The sequence below is a fragment of the Diadema setosum genome, chromosome 16 (assembly GCF_964275005.1).
Source record: "Diadema setosum chromosome 16, eeDiaSeto1, whole genome shotgun sequence".
NCBI lineage: Eukaryota > Metazoa > Echinodermata > Echinoidea > Diadematoida > Diadematidae > Diadema > Diadema setosum.
In genome coordinates this window covers 28,831,499-28,852,822 of record NC_092700.1, presented here as the reverse complement: position 1 = coordinate 28,852,822, position 21,324 = coordinate 28,831,499, and the positions used below count along the sequence as shown (strand labels likewise).

Here is a 21,324-nt window from a genome sequence, read left to right as displayed (position 1 = left end):
ATTGGACAGCACTTCAAAACGTTTGGCTTTCCTTACTTCCATTACTTACCAGGTTACTTAACAGGTCACGCTCTGATACCTAAACTAATCGGACTATACACTTCACTATAACAACGGACTTAATTGAAGACCTGAATATAAAAACGACCCAAGTCAAATTTTTGGCCAAATTCAGTTTGACATGGGAAATTGTGTAGCTTATGCATGGACTCATCTTATGTATAAATGATAAATTCTAATTACCCCCGGAAGTGCCTGAAATGAATGAGTTAAATCTTATATGAATGAAAGAATGAAGGACTTTGGTCATTCTTACATTCATATTATAGCGCCCTCTCTCATCCTTCTCTCATCTCTATAGCAGAATATCATGTATATGATTCAAAGAACGACCCAAGTCCATCAAACGAAATGGCCTCTCCACAATTAATGTAAATGTTAATTATCATAATAATATATGTTCTAATTTGTATATGCAATGTTGCCTTCCAATCACAGTTAAATAGAATAATATTGGACAAATAAAAAAGATATGTATATATTATATATATTAATATATATATATATATATATATATATATATATATATATATATATACATTAAAGTTTACTCGAAATGGTCTTCCATGAGTCTTGGGTCGTTCTTATATCCAGATACTCAATTGATTTTTATTTTAAATTAAAGCTACAAAAGCAGCTTTAATCAAAACCTTGGCCTTCCAAGGTGCAAGGCTGTTGTACCTCCTTGGTCATGCTAGGTTGCACCTCGAGTATTTCTTAGAAATGGGTGAAATATATCCCTTTATCTACGCCGACAACAGGGAATGGTATAACGTGTTCACTTGCCAATCTCTGAGAAAGAAGGCGCGAAAGAGTGATTCACCTCAAAACACGCGTTATTCGGGTAAAAAATGGGAACCCTAATCAATAGCCTTTGTAAAATAAAACTCAGATACTTTCGATAGGTACTAAAGATAAAGAGAAGGAGGTGGCCCGTTTGAATCCATTTTTATTCTCTGCCCACCGATGTCGGCTACATTCGAAAATACTCATCAGCGAATATGCCAATGGAAGCGCACGTTTATCAGTACCGGTCAACTCCAGCCGAGATTCGTTGGCTATGTGCATGTACTTACAAAAAGATCAGTGATATAAAGCAGCACACACTCCATTAAAGGGGATGGCTAGTGACTGATCAGTGGGAATCAGTGGGAATGCTGGGGGATTATTGTTCCAATCCTTGTGGGATTCATTTAAGAGTACATTATAATCTTTATATCTATTGTTGTGTGAAAATTATTTGCTTCAGAATGGTCTCATATTCAAATAATGTTCAGTTTAATGTTTCCAGGTTAGCATGCCTGTACAGTGACGGGGCGATTAAACTGCACATTACTTGAATATGAGAAAATTCTGAAGCAAATAATTTTCACACAATACATAAATAATGTACTCTTAAATGAATCCCACAAGGATTGGAACAATAATCCCCAGCATTCCCACTGATTCCCACTGATCAGTTACTAGCCATCCCCTTTATTTATTTATGTATTTATTTATTTATTTATTTATTTTTATCATTATTTTCTTTTTTACATCGAACGAGCCGGGCCAGCCTGCCCACTCCATGGTATATGTGATACTCACGCTACCGGGAATTTAACCCATTCCGTACTGAATTCTGAAATGCCCATAGATTTAATATGCAGGCCACCAGTTCCCGTACACAACAGCTAAGATGGACCCTCACGTTTTATCAAGTTGCTCGACATTTTTTATTTTTTTTTTGCTTGTTTTGTTTTGTTTTCAAATAAGCACCATGACAACACTCAGTGGCAAAAATATCATTCGCCTTCTTACTCAGGGTTACACTCGTTGTGTAAAGCTCCATGCGCAAGGAGACGTGTTTAAACCACGACACTGGATAGACCTTCACGAAGCGGCAAAGGTGTGGTTCAGGAAGGCCGTTGTACACTACCGTGTGTCCATCCGTATTGGCAGAAAAGATCTGCAAGAAAAACGATATGTGGTTTTGAATCTAACATAAACGTTCTAAAGCTTTTAAAGAGTCACCAGCAGCAATAACAATTCAGGTCTGTGCTCGGTGTTGTCGTTTTCTTTGTGCGTTTAGATTTGGGTCAATTTGGGTGGACTTTACCCGCTACAACAAAAGGATCCGAACGTCGGGGGAGGACAATTTTCCAAAAATTGCATGATATTATTCCCTAACTCTTCTACTTTAATTTCATATATAGCACAACTCATAAAAGTTGCGGTGATATCGATGTTTTTTTTTTTTTTTTTTTTTTTTTTGCACATGTCAAGTGGTTGAGGAAATTAGCGTTTCGAGAAAAACGCCTTCAAAGTTATCCCTCCGACGGTATCATGACCAAGGGGAGGCGAGACAGTTTCTCACCGCTTGACAGCAGAATGTATGCTCCTAGCAACCTCCGCGATGTTCATTCAAGCTTAGCGCCAGCGGTCTAAGCATGACCAATCAGTAATTAGGATGCCACGCACTGACCAATAAGATCACACCCTCGTTGCTAGGGGCGGAGTCTAGCTGCGGCGCTAAATACAAATCTTCGGACACGTTTCCGTTACGTTGAAAGTCAGAAAATCATGGCCTAGAAAAACGCTGATTTCTTGCCTTTCCTTTGGTCATTTAGCTTCGAAATTTCGGCAGGTGATAGACAAAACATTACAGAGCAGAATTATGCCAAAAACAGAAATCCGATTGTTTTGACCGATTTTGATGATGTGACTTTAAACTCGATTTTCTCGGCTCAGCCGTCGACTTTAGGATCCTTTTGTTGTAGCGGGTCACATATGTTACAATAACGATAATATTACTAGGGTTTTCTATCCATCCAGGGTAGCCTCTTCAGCAATGACACAGCTGCAAGCTGGCCCTACTATTGTCATTACGTTGGCGTTGCCAAGTATCCATTTGTTACATCTGGGCCGAAAGAAAACTAATCGAATGTTTATTGGCATACTTAACCTCAATTGCTTATATTTCTCAAGCGTTTTTTTTTTTCATATATAGTATTCGTGCTGTGCCCTCCCACGGCACGACGATAGTTTTGTCGCCACAACGATCTTGCTATTTTGTCTTTTATGTGTCATATTCAGGCAAAAACAAATAAGCACGAAAAGGTGTTGGAAGATGATAAAGTGTTTAAAGATGATAAAGTTAAAATAATGTATTTTTGACAATTTTACATTTGTAAAGAATTTCTGCTCGTATAAAATGAGCAATGGAATTAGAATGAAAAAGAATAAGCTTCTTTTTCTTTTGTTCTCTAGTTCTTGCTGTTGTTGTTTCTCCCTTAAATTGTCTGATGTCACAAAGAATTATGAATGGAATATTATAGCATATTTTATTCTGTTATTTCTTTGACTGGAAAAACAAAAAAGAAAACCGACGGAAAAGTTTAAGTTACCTTCTCCGAAACTCCATCAGATGATTTTTCTGTCACCATGACGACGCCATCTGCCAGTCCGCATCCAACCTTGTACTCTTTTACCCACATTTTCGGGTAATACTCAGATATACCTTGCGTTGCTAGTCCAACTACGCAGGTCAGATGCTCGAGTTCGACCTGTGTTCAGAGAGGCAATGACAAAGCAAGAACCGTATTGTCAGTTCAGAAGAGAAAAGACATTGTTATTTACATCTTAACTCAAGTCAGCAGTTTCGCGCCAAAATACTAATAGGAAATTTTTGTACAGTGTCCCCGTGTCTTCATGTTTGTGACCTCTATGAAGCTGTTACTTTTCTGTTTTGCTGACCTCTTTTTGATATAAGGTCTATTCGTTGTGATCATTTATACTGCGCTCTTAATGAAATACGTACACCATTATGTACATATATCAACTTTCATTCGGATATATTAACAGGTTCTAAAGTTACGCTGCAAATGCTAATTGTTTTCTTTCTTAATTCATTATAAACATATAACCTTGCGAATTTGGTGAAAATTAAATCATCCGTTTCAGGGTTATTGTCAGATCAAGCCAACTATTTTATGCCCTAGCTTTATGCCCAAATAACCTTTGGTCGTTGATTTTACTGTGTGTGTTTATTGTGTTTAGCTCTTTTTGTAGTTATTGACTTTGTGTTATTTTCTTTCTCTTTCTTCTTTTTTTTTTCTTTTGCTTATCTCCAATATCAGGCAGTGTCAAAAAACAAAAGTTCGTGTTTTTTTTTTTTCAATTAGATTGTTCTTACGGTTTATCTTTTTGATTCTTTAATAATAAGAATTGTAACAGTGCATCGCAAAACCAACAAAAAGTAGCATACACAGATTTTTTTTTTTTTTCGCGAGGACTCAAATGGGTAAAATGGGAGAACGTAGTCAGTTTTCAATTTCTGGTATTTCGTGAAAGAATGATCTTTCTTTTAAATAATATGTAAGGTTTGGATCATAAAACGAATGCAAAATTCTATTTCTTACATTTATTCCACAATTTACAAAGGTCTTTTTTTGTAGATGTGTGATAAGATTTGTTTCAGAGGCTCTGTGTTATTTCTGAGAGACCCTTTAACACCCTCTTCACTTTCAACTCTGATAACTTTTGTAAAGATAATGCTACTGCTTTGAAAGTTGATAATGGTCATGAATAGAATGTGTTCATACAGTGTGCACGACTTCAATTTTAATAATCTGATAATTCTTGTTTCTTGGTTAACTTGGAGTTTAAAGGCATCGTTTACCATTTGCAGATAAAAAAACAACAGCATTAGTGCTTCAAAATACATTTTGTAGTTCTAAAATGTGACTTAAGGATAGAAACAACCAATGTAAAAATATGAACCAGTATAATGATGTTAAGTATTGTTAAACATACAAAATGTGAACAATGGTTATAATAAAAATGTTTCCAGACTAAACCATCTACAGTTATGGTTTAATGGTGCGAACGTGTGTGTGTGTTATGTCTGTGTGTGCGCGTGCGTTTGTTTGCCTTCACCTGTATGTATTCAGTGATGTACTTGTGTCATATCATATGGCACGACGCAATGTGTTATCCTTCGGAGTACGTGTGAGTGTGTGTAGGGTAGGGTGTGCAAAGGTTACGTAAAAGATGCACTCCCTCGGAGAGGACGGACTTCGCGTTTTCTTAACTTTTTTGTTTTGTTGTTGATCGGTAAATATAATAAATTGTGATGAATTATAAATTTGTAATGATGTATGTGTTTACTGTATTGTGAGTACAAATTATGCTTGTGTAACTGTGTATATATTGAAAACTGTGGTTATTTATATGTGTACATGTACATGATTATCATTATGCACGTATGTATGTATGTATGTATGTATGTATGAAGATATTCATATGTGTACGCCCATATGCCAACAAGAAGAATTTCCTAAATGGACAATAAATGAATCTGAATCTGAATCTGAATTAATAAGAAAAATAGTAATATCTCCTTATATTTTAGGCTATAATATTGCAAAAAAAAATATATGGTAGGATGTTTTGTGATACAACTGACCTACACATATGCATCAAAAGTTATATCTTGAACATTTTTGAATCACTGCTCCCAAAGGTAAACAGGACCTTTAACATCCTGCCTTTTGTGTTTTACTCGTCACACAGAGCACAGCTTGGTGAGGTAATTGAATACAGACCCTAAATTTCAAAGCCTCTTATCTCAGAAAACACTATTCCATCGCGTGTACTTTCTTTTCATTATTTAGATAGGTTGGGAAAGTCCATTTTGTATTGAGTAATACGTGATTTTCAAGATTGAAGTCTGCTCTTTCAGAATCTGCCCTTCAGTAACTAAAAATTCATTTCTGGCGACCTTTTGATGATTTTTTATGATGCAGGATCACAATTTGTTTGATTTGGCTGATCGATATCATCATTTGGTATACACTTACCTTGATCCAGTTATCGTCGTTGACCAACGGACTCCATCCTCCATAAGCGTGGAGTCGCCCTTTCTCGGGTGCAAATTTGGACGAAAGGAAGCTAGTCGCAGTAATGCTTGTATCCGGAATGGTGTGAGCTTCCATTCCGAGCGCCTTTGCCAACGCGGGGATTTCTAGAAGTAAAATTGAAAAAAAAAAAAGAGAGGATAATCTGTTAATGGTAAAAACAACAACAACAATAATAACAAAGACATGTACTTTAACAACGAAAAGCCTAGTTAGGAATTACAAATGAAGGAACTGAGAAATAATCCGGAAATTTGCATTGATAGTTGTATAACTATATACAAAACTGGATATTAGCGGCGTGCCGGGTCTCCAGAAATAGAATTTTGGCAATAAAAAAGTGTGGAGCCTTGATAAGTATGCCGATATATGTGTGTGTGTGTGTGTGTGTGTGTGTGTGTGTGTGTGTGTGTGTGTGTGTGTGTGTGTGTGTTGAGGTGTTGTATATATTTGTGTGTGGTGTTTTTTAATCTCTGATACTGGTAGGAGAAGAGCTAATGGGACGGATGATCTTTTTGAATGTATATACTCAAAGGGACAAACGATTCTTTCTTCTTCTTTTTTAAGACGGTATATTAAAGGAGAGGACTGTTTTCTGACATGAGAAATGACAGAAAAACGAAGTATACAAATGCATGTTTTCAAGTATTGATGACTCTCTTCATGAAATTGCGTTTTCAGAAAGCTTGGTAGAACACACTCGATCAAGTTATAGACTGCACGTAATTGGTCAGCGGCCATTAAATGTCACAGTCTGTTGCAATTTTTGAGAAACCTTTTATACCGACGTTGTTCTCTCTCCGGCAGTTTATTTTTCAAAAGATTAGTATTAAAACTTCACAAGCATAAAATGTGAACTTTGTACATCTACCAAGCTAGAGATTTAGGTTTAACAACGTCAACAACAGCAATATCTGAAGGTCATTCATATAGGCCAGGTTCCGTGAAACTGTCTAATTACTGGGGATTATAGCGTTCAAGTGTGTTAACCATCTATCGTCCCACCAGACACATCATCCAACCAGCCGATTTGTATATACCAATCAACCTGACCAATATCATTTAAATTCCTTCAGAACGGTGGGCCGGCCATCTTTTCAAGCAATGCTTATAATGGCGGCCTTCTGCATAGTCGTTTCTTAACTACATTTGTTATTGTAATTACTGCTGCATAGACATGCATACTGTATATTATATCATTAATTTTCTTTCATATCGTTGTTTATGCAAGTCAAACGACTCTGTGTTAAATTTACTTTGTATATTTCCTACATGTTCATGATTATGTAACTTATGTATGTTGATTTGCAGAAAATAAAGTATCTATCTATCTATTTATCTATTAAATTTATCCACAAGCTTTCACAAGATTTAGAATGGGTTACATTCTTCTTGCAAACGCCCTGTCAAATACTTATATCGAAAGAAGATTTTGCTCTTGTCAAGTATGGAGCCTATAACCTCTACCAAAGTTTATGAAACTCCAGTAAAGAGAAGGATTCTTATCTAATACAATGTCCAATGAAAAAAAAATCAACCTCAGCAAACGTTACAAAAAATAAAATAGTCTTCATAAAATGGACAATCTGAGGTATCTTACTAGCCCAGTAAAAACGAAAAATCAGAATACATAATCATTCTCAATCTAACTCAGTGTTAGAATGAAGGTAACGTAATACTGCACCCAAGCTTCCTTGCACTATCAAATCGTCCTAAACGCCTCAAGCATGCTGTCCAGGAGGTTACAAGAACTGGGTGTGTAGACAACGAGGAGCCGACATCCGGTGGTGATGCGGGTGATGTGGGACCTTGGTTGAGTGAGGAGGAGGAGGAGGAGGAGGAGGAGGAGGAGAAGGAGGAGGATGAGGAGGAGGAGGAGGAGGGAAGGAGGGAGGAGGAAGAGGAGGAGGAGGAGGAGGAGGAGGAGGAGGAGGAGGAGAAGGAGGAGGAGGAGGAGGAGGAGGAGGAGGAGAGGAGGAGGAGGAGGAGGAGGAGGAGGAGAAGGAGAACAGGAGGGAGCGGGGGAAGACGAATGGGAGGAGAGTGTGTATATCATCATAAAGCATGCCTATATCCAGGCTAATATAACTTTAGTCACCATACTATTTGTTCACCTATTACGACAGAATCTCTCAAGAAACATCAGAACTCTTACCTATTTTTCAGGAAATCACAGCAAATCATATCACACCATCGTGTATTTGTTATAAATTTGCAAAAAAAAAAAATGCCTTTGTCATCTGCACACATTGGATTGACACATAGATTACTGTGAGTACGGGTTTGATATGTCTCTCAATTTCTGGAGAAGCGAGGACGTTTCTACTCAAACTCTGTATCCAGGAAGAAAAAGGAAATTCTAATCAATTGCCTTTGCAACCTACACTTTTACCAAAATTACTCGGATTTTTCTCTTTTTTTTTTGTATTTCTACCCTTGATAATCTAACACCACAAATGAGCACCGGAAATTTAACACTAGCTCGGTGTTTATTAAAGACAAGACTTTTTGCAGTGTAGTTAAACACTAATGACAATGCTGAATATCGTAGTATGACGTAATAATTTGCCTTCTTACTCCAAGTTTCGGAGTTGACACTCCCAGTGTAGAGCTCAAGACGCATGCTGGGATAATTGTACCACGACACAGAATGGACCTGCACGAAGCGGCAGAGGTGTGGTTCAGGAAGGCCGTTGTAAACCACCGTGCTTGCATCTGTATTGGCTGAAAAGATCTGGAAGAAAAACGATGTGCTGTCACATATTTAACAGCTTCATGAAGCTAAAAACAAACACAAGAATAACAGTTACTTGATCGATGTTGTTGGAGGAATGGCACTTTGCGTTGAAAGTTTGATAAATCTGGGTAGGCTTGAAAGCAAAATCAATCGGACGTTAACGTGCCTGACAGCGCTTTGTTATCGTTAGTATATTTACACGTTTTATGTCGGCATGACGGAAGTAGATTTCCTTGGAGCAATCTTTCTTTACACTATATTTCTTTTTGGCGTCTTGAATAAAAGCTAAAAAGAAAATTGCGCTTCGAAAATGATGAAGTGTCCATTTAGAATAATACAACGATTAGGCCCTTGTACTCTTTGAATTTTCTCATAATTTCCAGCAAATTTTAAGGCCACAATTTTAAACAATATAGAGCGAGAACGGCTGTTGGACGTATCTTGTCCAGCTTTGGTAAAACGGAGCAAGGCATATTTAATATTTAGAATTCAATGAGTAATACATAATTATATCTGTCAATTTCTTTTTTTCTTTTTGACATTGTGTACAATTTTGACACCCATTTTCCTTTCAAGTCGTAGAGCTAGTAACTTGTCACTCAAGTAGAGCAAACACAGTGAAAACCTAATATCAGTGAATACCTTTTCATTTGCCGAAAAAGGAAGGAGGAGGTTAGGTGATCATCGACGTTGGTTTGTCTGTTTGCACAATAATGAATGAAACTTGAAGAGAACGTTGATAATGACACAAGGGACAGATGACTAAATTTTAGTAGTGATCTGGGAATTGAAGGTTTTTTTTTATCCTTTAGCAGATAAGGTCAATGAACTTGGAAATATAAGCTGCGCATATTGATTGAGGTTTGCATGCTCTGCTCGCTTAGGTGCCGAGCAGCTGGAAGGTGATGACGTAAACAAAAGGCTGCTATATTAGGCGATCTTCAGAATGCCTGTATGGGTGATAATGAGCTGCTTGGCGGAGGTCTGCACTTTTTTCTCCCTCTTTTTTGTGTGTATTTCATGTGTCTTATGACTTTTTTCTTTTGGAGACATCATCAATGCAAACGTAAAACGAGATGCCACCAAAAATCAGATTGCTGGCTCATGTTTCTTTGTTCTTTATTTGTTTGGTATTACCATTGCTGTTCCTCTCATGACAGGGTTCACAAAGGGGTGAAAATAAAAATGTTTTCTTGTTGTTGTTGTTGTTGTTTTGTCGTTAACAAAATAACAACAAAATGACAACCCCGAAAAAAAATAATAATCCGAGCCGTTACCTTCTCTGCAACACCAGAGGGTGACTTTTCAGTCACTATATTGATGTCCCCTGCCTGCAGTCCGCATCCCACCTTGTACTCTTTCACCCACTGGTTATTCCCCCATTGACCTTGAGTTGCGAGTCCCACTATGCAGGTCGGATGCTCGAGTTCCACCTGTTATGAGGCAAGCCATACCAAGATGCGTACCCGTCGTTTCACATCAAGGTAAACCATCACCCGTTTCGTGACACCTCGCATAAAAAATGTTACATTATTACATGACGTATACGTTTTATCAGCTTTACATGAATGTATATATGAATGTACCTTTTCTGGGTGGTACACCTGTAACTGTTTTCGTTGAGTCCAATTTCGTGTACCAATTTTCGTCACCGTTAAAAACCTTCTTTCTAATAAATTTATGTATGGGACCCCCCCCCCCCCAAAAAAAAAAAAAAAAAAAAAAACTGTTATGTCGATCGTCCATATCATTCTTCTGTGTATCATTTTTTTTTTTAAATTACTGTGATCCTAAAAGACGTATATGAAAATGGGGGAAAAACAAGAATAAACAGTCCCCAGATGAAAAAGTTATCGAAAACACAAAGCATTATTATGTAAAGGTTCATGCCACACTTGTCAACGTGCTTATCATCTAAATCTAGATTACATGTAAATTTCATAAGTGGCACCTGACAGAGAGAAAAAAAATATTTACATTAATTGTTTTCGTACTATAGAGGGGTATAATTTCAATGAAGAAATTCGCAAAGGAGAGACATAGGTAAGAAAAAGAACCAACAGCAAAACATCGCTGAAACACAATCGACGTATTCCTTCTTTCTTTCATGGCTCTTTTTTTTTTTTTGTAAATATGTCTAACATGTCTAATAGTGTTAGCACTTTTGTATCTATTTTGTTTTATTTTTATTTCTACCGCTTCCAACATTACAAAACTTGTCAATAAGTAAAAGGCTATCATTTTTAACAGAATAATAACAAACAAAAAAGCTTTTGTTCAGTAGATTTGTTTTTCTTTTGCTTGTTAGTTGGGGGCTATGGCTGACCAATATTATCTTTTATGCAATATACCTGGATCCATGAAGAATTTTTGGTTTTAGGTGCCCACGCGCCCTGGGTGTTTAGCCGCCCTTTCTGGGGTGGGAACCAGGCTGACCACCAGCTAGACGCCGTGATGTTTGTATCCTTTATGGCGCCACTTTCCATCCCTAGAGCCTTTGCTCGCGTTGGTATTTCTGACATGAAAATGGCAAGTGCAGATTATTACTGTAAAGACAACAACAACAAACAGACTCTTTAACATGTAAAAATCTTGGAAGGGAAGAAGGGAGGAACGAATACTCAGTAAAGTTTCATTTCATTTCATTTCATTTCATTTCATTTTATTTCATTTCATTTTATTTCATTTCATTTTATTTCAATTTCGACAATTCAAAAACACTTACATACAAATAACACAAAATCAATACTAGAAAAGCACTCTAAGAGCGCAGACCTCCGCCTAGCAGATACTTTCCATCGATGATCTTGCGCTTCCCAAAGAGATTTTTCCTCCCCTCCAGCACTGGGAAAAAGCTCTTTGAGCTCTTCCATAGAGATCAGTGATTTCCACACCCGTTTTATAGGTATACATGCTGAAAAATCTCCCGATTTCCCAATATAGACGCCTTTGTTACGTCATAAACCCTCAGCTGCGCGGCGCGCCTCGCCCAGCTGCAGATTGACATGGCTTTTAAATGAAACTACTGGAGCACGCACTTTAGTGTGCGTATGAAAACCTCAAAAAATGCGCAGCTTGAACTCCCAAATTCATTGGCAGTCTAAGATAAGTAACAGTTCATGTTGTACGAATTACAGAATCTATAAAACGAATTTATGTTTAGATCCATATTTGTTAAAAATCCCTTACATTTTCAGACAACTTCTTTCCAAATTTCGCTGCGCCAACCACAGATTGCCAATTGTAACGGGTAGGTATGCTGGTATTGAACATTGTGATCGATTGTGTAATTTATGTAATTCTAATAGACTAGGGGATGAATTTCACTATTTATTTGAGTGTCATACATTGAATAATGCCAGGAATAAATTCATTAAATCCTATTATAAAATAAGACCAAACACTTTAAAGATGTCTCAGTTATTTAATTCCCAAAATCGTAGTGAGTTGATAAATTTAGCTAAATTTTGTAAGGAAATAATGAAGCTCCATAAGAAATAATAATTATTAATATCATTATTTGTATTTTTTTCATGTAAATATAGCTTTTTACAATGTTTAGTTTTATATTATTGAAATTGCTTTTATCTGCGTTATTGTTGCCCTGCTTTTTTTTTTAACTGTTTTGTTTGTCTTCCTTCTCTCTTTCCTTCTCTCTCTCTCTCTCTCTCACTCTCTTTCTCTCTTCTGGGTCCTGCACCATTCTGTATATTTTGTATATTTTGTAAATATGCAATTTTCTGTATATATATGTAATTTACAATGTATTAATGTATTAATTAACTGATTTTATCTGTTACGGTGTTTATTTTTGATTTTCTTCAATACCCTGACGTTGGGTGACATGAGAAAATAAAAAAACCATTGTCATTGTCATTGTCATTGTCATTGTCATTGTCATTGTCATTGTCATTGACCCTATTGACCGATTCTGTGACGCGCTATGTGTATTTTTGGCATGGGCAGCGCCATTACTGCGGTGTCTCAGCCGACCCCCCCCCCCCCCCTTCTCTCTCCCCACCCCTCTCACGCGCGCTTAATGAAAAACTGATGTATGGTTGTTTTAGCCAATGGGCATCTCGTACTGAGTGCGCGAATGCTTGCTTAGTGCGCGAACCTTTGTTACAAGTGCGCGATAAACATGTTGCCCGTGGGGTGGGGAAGAGCAGGGGGGTCGGCTGAGACACCGCAATTTGAGCTCATGGCTGCGCCCAGTGTCATAAAATGTCTGCTGCCCTCAACGAACCCGAATCGGTCAATACCTGTCAAAATATAAAAAAAAAAAAAAAATCCTTCATAAATTTCCCCAAAATTCTCGGATCACTACCAAAATTAAATAGTTTGTTACTTGTGTCATTCTCAACCTTTCCTGTAAGTTTCATCCAAATCCGTTAACTACTCTTTGAGTTATTTTGCACAAGGACAAACAAAATCCAAAAATCCTTGAAAAGATTGCACATGAACGTTTGTATAAGTTTCTGGTTGATAACCACATTTTAAATCCTAACCAATTTGGTTTTCGAAAAGGTTTTTCTACAGATTTTGCAATCATTCAAACTTGTGACAAAATTATCGATTCTATTGCGAACAAACAGCACGTGATAGGAGTTTTTATGGACCTGAGCAAGGCCTTTGATACAATAGACCATGGAATTTTATTAAAAAAGCTACATAATTATGGCATAAGAGGAATAGTTCTTTCCTGGTTCCGAGATTATTTATCCCAACGTCAGCAATACGTAGCATTTCATTCAAGTACCTCGTTTAAGTCATATATTACTTGCGGTGTACCACAGGGATCCATTTTAGGACCTCTACTTTTTCTTATATATATTAACGATATTATAAATTCCTCAACCCTTCTCACCTATGTATTATTCGCGGACGATACCAGTGTCTTCTACTCTCACAACTGTTTAAACACACTAGTGGATATACTTAATTCTGAGCTTGCAAAAATTTCTACATGGTTTAAATGCAATAAATTATCATTAAATATAGATAAAACATGTTTCATAAACTTCAATACCTCACATTTGCAACCGATAATGCCTAATAACATTATTATTGATGATATGCCCATTATTGGAAAAAAATCAACCAAGTTCTTAGGGGTAACCCTTGACTCCAACTTAAATTGGAATAACCATATTGATAATATAACCACATTAATATCTAAAGTCATTGGAATACTTCGGAGATTAAAATATTTGGTAACGGAAAAAGTACTCATTATGTTATACAATGCATTAATCTTACCGTATATTAATTATTGTAATGTTGTCTGGGGAAACTGTAATAAAACCAAAGTAAATGTTATTTTTCTTTTACAGAAAAAGGCAATAAGAATATGTACTAACTCACATTATTTAGAACATACTGATCCATTATTCCTTAGACTAAAAGTTCTTAAAGTTGATGATATACACAAATTTCAAACAGCAATATTTATGTTCAAATACACGCAAAATCTACTCCCACTCTTCCACAACGCACTTTCCCTTAACAGGGATGTCCATGCTTACCCCACGCGCCATCGTAATGATTTCCATTTGAATAACCCTAAACTCCTATTAGCTCAAAAATCAATTCGGCATAACGGGCCTGATATTTGGAATTCACTCCCTCTCCACATAAAACAGTGCACATCTCTTTATTCCTTTAAGGCAAATACAAAGAAATATTTCTTGGCACAATATCATACTGTACAGTAATCATTAAACATGTACCTCTTATACTCAACAACAAGGCAATATTTTGGTCCACCCCCTTTTCCTTTTCTTTTACTTTGCTGCTTGACCCGTCGCCCATATTATAACATATTCAATCATTTTCTTAGAAGTGCTGACCATCAACACTTTCGCGCTTCATCACCTGCACACGCACTCACAGGCACCTCTCCTGTTTACCAAGTAATTGTATAAAACTGGATTTACACGCATTTTAACATGGCCCATCCGTATTAGTGTTCAAGTACTACAATAAAAAATGGTAATTTAACTCTGGCTGTCCGTCTGTTCAAGCACGGCTTATAACGGCGGCCCTCTGCATCATATGTATATATTATATATTGTACTGTGAATCAAGTCATTATTGGCCATATAAACATTTTGTATGTTATTTAACGTTTCATTTGTCTTTATATACAAAATATGACTTACTATGCAATATGTCAATAATTTTCAGAATTGAATTTGTGTAATTGAACCTGCCTTTGTTATTTTTGTATTCTGAAAGAAAATATGAAATGCAGAAAATAAAATCTTTTCAAACATTTCAAACATTTCAAACAAACCAACGGCAACGAAAACATAACCTCCTCCCTTGGCGGACGTAACAAGATAATAACGAAGAACAAAAATAATGTGGAATTAACAATACTATGCATCACTTTCTGATGATGTCGAATCTATATCAAAATTGCAGGAAACGGAGGAGAGATGCTGAAAAGCCAAGCTTGTATTTTGCAGTCTCTTTTTGATGGACAATATTGTAACTAATTACTGAACAAAACCTACTTACACTAAGAAAGCAAATTGCTTGGATAAAAAAGCAAGTTTGAGCCGATATGCATATCATATATAAATACTAATAAGATAACAATCATCATCATTATCATCATCATTATCATCATCATCATCTATAGTTTGTATGGTCTGCCATATAGACAAGGTGCAGGGAAAACACGAAACTGTGATTTCCGTGGGGAAAAAAAAGGCAGAAATTAAATAAAACTGAAACTAGACTGAAATTGACACTGGTAGCAGCTGTAGATTCCGGGTAGAGGCAGCCTATCACAATTTAAAATGGCGCTCCTACTATATGTGACCGTGCACCTCAAAATGAACATAAAGTCGCACACACTGATTTTGCGTGACGACTGAAAATAAGTGAAATGGGTCAACCTAGCCGAACTTCACTTTTTCATATTTTCTGAAAGAGCTGGTCTTCTTTTACATTATGCTAAAATTTGGTATCATAAGACGGGCAGGAAAGTGTGTTTTTTTTAGCAGTTTATCTCGAACATTTTTGGTAGACTAGTGTGATTATGTGTGTCTTTAGAATCCCTTTTTCATTTCTGAAAAACCTTGTCCACACTCTTCACTTTCAACTCTAATAACTTTTGAAAGGATAGTGCTACTGCTTTGAAAGTTAGCATTGATTATGGACCGAATGTGTTAATGAGGCATGCTTAATTTCAGTTTAATCTAATAATCCCTTCATTGTTATTACTCTGGTGGTTTACTTCCTGTTTTTTGTCCCATTCATCGCACAGCCAGCACGGTTTGGTAAAGCGCTTGAGTAGACACTGTACTTCAGAGCCTCTTTTCTCAGTTCACACTTTTCCTGAGTTTGTGCTTTCTTTCCAATATTTAGATAGGCTAGGAGAGTCCATTTGATTTGAGTTGTACATCATTTTAAAGCTTAAAGTCTGCTCTTTCAGAATATGGTCTTAACTAAAAATCAATGTCTGGCGACTTTTTGTTTGTTTTGAGGTGCAGGGTCACATAATATACAAATGATCATTGTATCCAAGAGCTTTCGGCGCCATGAATTTGAGAGGACATAATATGTTGCAATCCTATTCAAGTAACATTCTGACAAAAAAGTGAAGCCTACACTCTGTAGCTTATTCAGAGTATAGACAAATCATCGGAAGTTCATTGTGTTTTGAACCCCTTAAATAATGCTTGATATAGAGTTTAGTTTCTTAATGGCATTAGAAAATTGGGATCTCCCGTTGTTTCAGCCTAACTTCTCCTAATCATGTGAAAACTCAGACGACGCCAGATGGATTTTGATAAGTGATTTTGCGCCTGCTCAGAAAATTTTTCCCTAATGTTCGCGTCGCGAAAATCAAAAGTTCCCTAGCAGCAACGCGAACGTTGTGGGTGTCTTGTGCAAATTAATTTCAAGGTAGTTGTATTGTATATTTCAGAGGTGGACATCCTGCGTTAGACGTAGCTGACTGGAATGTGACGTCATTAGGGCAATCGCACCTGGGATATCTCGACTGAGCCGCCGCGTCGCGGATCTGCAAAAGCGCTCGCAAGGCACAAAAAGCCGTTTACACCAACAGGCCGATCACACAAGTGATCTTTATTAGTTGGAAAGGAGTAAAAACAATACCGTACCATGGCTACCCTTATCTGTCAAGTCACCAGTAATCGCATCCAGGGGACTACAAGGACTGGATGTTGTAGACATCATGAAGGAGGTGGCATTAGTTGGACCTGCGGGTAATGTTGGACCTTGGTTGAGTGACGAGAAGGATGAGGAATAAACATAAACAACAAAAAGAAAATACACATTTATTTTGAGTTCAAGTTACAGTGACGTCGCAATCACTTTGAATGTTCAGTACAAATATGTAACTAACACCTTGCTTGAATTTTTGTAATGATTTAGTTTCTGTACCCATGATGAAACTAACGACAAAATGCGAACACGAAGAACGTACATATCAGGTCAAGACAGGAAGCGGGAAAAAAGCAAAGAAATAAGATGAGATGAGGAATGAGAGACAGTTCATATTTCTGTTGGAAAGAACGCAGTGTTCCATAGTGTGTTCACAATGTATTCACATAGTCGGCTATGACCAGTTCGGAGATCCCGATCGTAATGATCGTGTTAGATCGTAACCAATCGTGGACTCAATGGGGACAATCCTATGCGATTGCATATGAACTGGAAACTATATCATGACAGATCGTATTGCTAGAAATAGACCAATCGCGACCATATCGCATCTAATATACCAACACGTATCGACTCGCATCTCCTCGTACCCAAACGTGAAATTTCAGTTGAGGTGAACAAAACCTCCACAATCAGTTACGAACAGCCAATCGTGGCGTTCGTAACATATCGCACGATAGTGGGAATGCCGCTTTTAATCTGCACAACGTCACCATCAAGCTGGATCCAGAGTTTTCTTCTCATGAATGCGAATTGCTTTCTGGCTTGCAGGCTATACATTGTACATAACGCCCTTACAGCTCGGGGAAATTAGTTTCCGAAACACGATGACAAACGAGTTATGTTATAGATAAACTTAGAAGCCCTCTTATGTTAATTGCAAGATCCAGACTAAATCAGATAAATAACTTACCGGTGTCGCAATGAGGCCCTGTGAAACCAGGCAGGCAATGGCAGGTGTAGTTGTACAAAGTCTCCTCGCAATATCCGTTCTTACACGGCATTGATAGGCAGTCTGGATCATTTCACATACACACACCCAAAGGCAAACCCAAACAGAGAAAAATATTTCGACACGAAGTCAAGTCATTCCAGATAGGGAAATATTCATTTTTATCATATCTGATCTTTTATTCCTACTAGCTTTTTGCCTCATTTTCCCTCCCATTCGTCATAATCCCGAAGAGTTAGTGTTTGGTTTATATCCGTATCCCAGTGAGCAGAGAGTAAAAGAGGGATTTTGTTGCATAATACATTAGCTGGAATTAAAAGAAGAAAAAACAACAAAAGTGGTCACGGGTAAAGATTGCAGCTGTACAACCCTCTTGAATCATAAATTGATATTATTTTTTTCTTCCCTTTGATAGTGCGCCAACTTTACCGTCTTCACAAATGGGGGTTCTTGGCTAGCCCGGCGTGTGATTGCGGCCTTCCTGACCAAACCCTGCGTTAATACTGTGGAAAACTGCTTTCTGCTCAAGTTCCCAAGCGGGATTGAAAAAACTTGCCAAACCGAGTGGTGCTCCCCTGTACTGGATCCGCAGCTTAGATATCAACCTATAAGTCTATAACCCCTCACCCACCCGGCTGTATTGCACCATACGACTGAAGAAGAAGAAGAAGATCGGAGATATCAGTGTAAGCCAGTGGGAGGCTTTTAAATAAGGCAACAACATCGTTACCTCATCTAGTTTGCATGATTCTGACCCATATTGCTCTTTCGTGAAATAGCTGAAAAATGTTTGGTCACTACTTTCGTATTTTTTGTTTGTTCGATGTTGAACATGGCGTTAATAATATTCCCCTTGACATGATCGGGGTTTATCGGAGGATGTGTTCTGTTTACCCGGTCTCCGACAGACGCGGTAACCATGCTCCGCGTTTCCCCCGCAGTTTCCCGGCCGAGCTTGATGTCCAGTCAGCTTTGGTATAAGCTGCACGTCCATCCCATTGATCTCTGCTACCGGACATCGCCGGTTCATAGGGAGGGTGTAGTTCAGGTTGTACATGTAGCTGGCTCCACACTGAGTTCTGACTGCTGCATTGCATGGTTTGCCCGAGACAAAAAGCAAGGACGTAGCATGGAGATTTGAAATTGAAAGGGTTGTGAATGTGTGATGAAGTTTCAAAACGTGCCTTTGTGTGCGGAGTACTCTTTTTTAATGATCTACGTTATGTTTATGTACATCATCTCTACAAATGCAATATCTACACAAATACATACCACAAAAAAAGAATGATATATCTTTGTGTAATATATCCGCTAGTCTGCTGTGATCGTGGAACAACATACGTCCAACATTCTTCTGACGATATTTCTGTTTGACATAATAATAAGGAGTAATTTTTATAAGGTACCCTACACAGACCTGACCTGACCTGACCTGACACTCCAAAATCGTCCCTCGTGATAATTTCTTGATGTTCTCTTTTCTTTCTGAAACGTTCACATTGATTCAACGGCTCAGTTAATTATCAGCATATCCAGGGAGATATGCTTGTACAGTATGTCCCCCCAAAAATTGCAATCAGATTTTGGCATTGATAACACCCAATATGATTAAACTGTCTAAATTCTACTTCAGAGTCTTAAAATATAACATCTTAGCTCTGTTTTGCAGAAAACCCCATCCGACTTGGTTTAGCGGTCACAGAGAAAATGTGGATTGTTGTAAAGCATGTCATGAGTCTGATTCTTCCAAGTTTAGCACTTCGATGATCTTGTGTGTGAATACAATAGACAGAACTTGGAGGGAAGAGATTCCTGTCATCCTCTACAAAATTCCTCATTATTTTCTCTTTGACCATTGAAGCAAATCGAGTGGGGTTTTCTGTAAGATGTTGGCAATGAATTATAGTTTCATACACTGAAATTGTGTTTGGATTGATTCCCTATTCTTAAAGCTATAATTCTGGAGGGTACCGTTGTATTTTTTTTTTGGGGGGGGGGGACATACGGTATGGCAAGAATAAAGTTATAGCAAATAGACACTTTACGTGAAAGAAAGACTCATATTCAATGACTCTATTTAAAATATAAGACACACGGTGAAATTATGAATATGTAGTAGTGATCAAAGCCATGTTAGTCATCAACAACATCTTTACTAGCGGTAAAACAAGGATGGCATATCCAGAAAGTGCTTCCACTGAAAAAAAAAAAATAAGACCATCATTATTTTCGCAACAATGTTCGATCACGTAAAGATTAACAGACCGTAATGATTTGTGATGCTGTTCTAAACTTGTGAGAAGACTATGATATTTCTCTAGCTACTTCCAGTTGATTCAAACAGACAAACAAATCAATTCCAGCTTAGCATGTCATCTACATCTTTGGGAAAACAAAAAAAAAAATATGCAAAATCGATTCCACCTTGGAACGACTCATCATTCTTAACAATATTGTTTTGTTTATACTAAACAAAAGTATAATTGCATGTGAAGAGATGACATCAGTGTTAATATTGATATGCTCAGATATGACAGACTTTTCAAAAGCATGACATTCAAATTCTGAAATTGAGAATGGTTCTTCAAGCCAAATCACATTTAGCCAAGAGTGAATGAGGCCAACACAAAGTAATCTGAGCAAAGGTTTCATAAGATGTAAGAATTTCTTATTTTCTGTCGAGACTCGTACTTTAGAAAAAAAAAAAGTACAGAAGTATTATATCTTTCAAGGAGAGATATACTATAAGATGAAAATATTTTTCAGAAACAGAAACGTATCTGAGCTCGAGACTTATGTTTTGAAAGGAACTTTATGACAAAAATACTCAATCAATCCTGGCAAGACTGCATATTTTTTTAATGGAGAGGGGGACGGATGCGACGGAGGTGTTATTGTTTTATTCATTGTGTACGCAGCTGTTGTTATGGAAACAATACAAATTTGAATACGTCAAATACCATAAAAGTTAACCCTGTAAAGCCCGGGGCAGGTACAATAGGCCCCCTACCATATTTTGATTTGCCACTTAAACAAATTTCAACCAAATTTGGCGACTTTTCCTAAAATTTTCGTGGAAACATCTTGATATGTAATTTTAGCTATGGAAGATATTGTTGACTGGCATGACAACCTTTCACTGAACACATTGTCTGTCAGAGTTTGCATTTTCTTTTCTCTTCTTATTTCAGTTAACAATATAATAGTGGATGAAAAAAAAGGGGGGTGGGTCCTGGCTCTTATATTAAGTAATATATGCAGTATTTTCCAAAGACTGACCCTCTTATTTGGTGTCATTTTGAATCTACACAAGTTTTACCTGCAGTATTATCTGCTTATCATAGTCAATCTGCATAGGTCCTACTCGAAATTCCAAAATTATGGCGATATGAAAAGTGAAATCATATGTCTTTTAATATTATATTTATTCATAATTATTGTAACGAAAAGAGACCCAATGTGTTGACCTTGAGAAATTT

General features: G+C 37.2%; 1 protein-coding gene across 1 annotated transcript; it reads right to left on the bottom strand.

Annotated features, from left to right (window-relative positions):
- Positions 1-838: 838 nt before the first annotated feature.
- LOC140239792 (venom prothrombin activator pseutarin-C non-catalytic subunit-like) lies at positions 839-18,902 on the bottom strand. Its single transcript, XM_072319611.1, has 9 exons — positions 18,740-18,902; positions 16,830-16,946; positions 11,046-11,209; positions 9,972-10,127; positions 8,535-8,691; positions 5,901-6,064; positions 3,447-3,605; positions 1,861-2,008; positions 839-852 (listed from the first exon to the last, which is right to left on the bottom strand). Exons 1-9 carry the CDS (start codon positions 18,900-18,902, stop codon positions 839-841), a joined length of 1,242 nt encoding a protein of 413 aa, XP_072175712.1.
- Positions 18,903-21,324: the final 2,422 nt, after the last annotated feature.

Coding starts and splice junctions, on each gene's coding strand:
- LOC140239792 (XM_072319611.1), bottom strand. CDS start 18,902: ATGTACAACCTGAACTACACCCTCCCTATGAACCGGCGATGTCCGGTA. Junction 6,065..8,534: donor TGTCAACTCCGAAACTTGGA/GTAAGAAGGCAA, acceptor TTTTACTTCTAG/AAATCCCCGCGTTGGCAAAG. Junction 2,009..3,446: donor CTGATGGAGTTTCGGAGAAG/GTAACTTAAACT, acceptor TTTTTCTTGCAG/ATCTTTTCTGCCAATACGGA.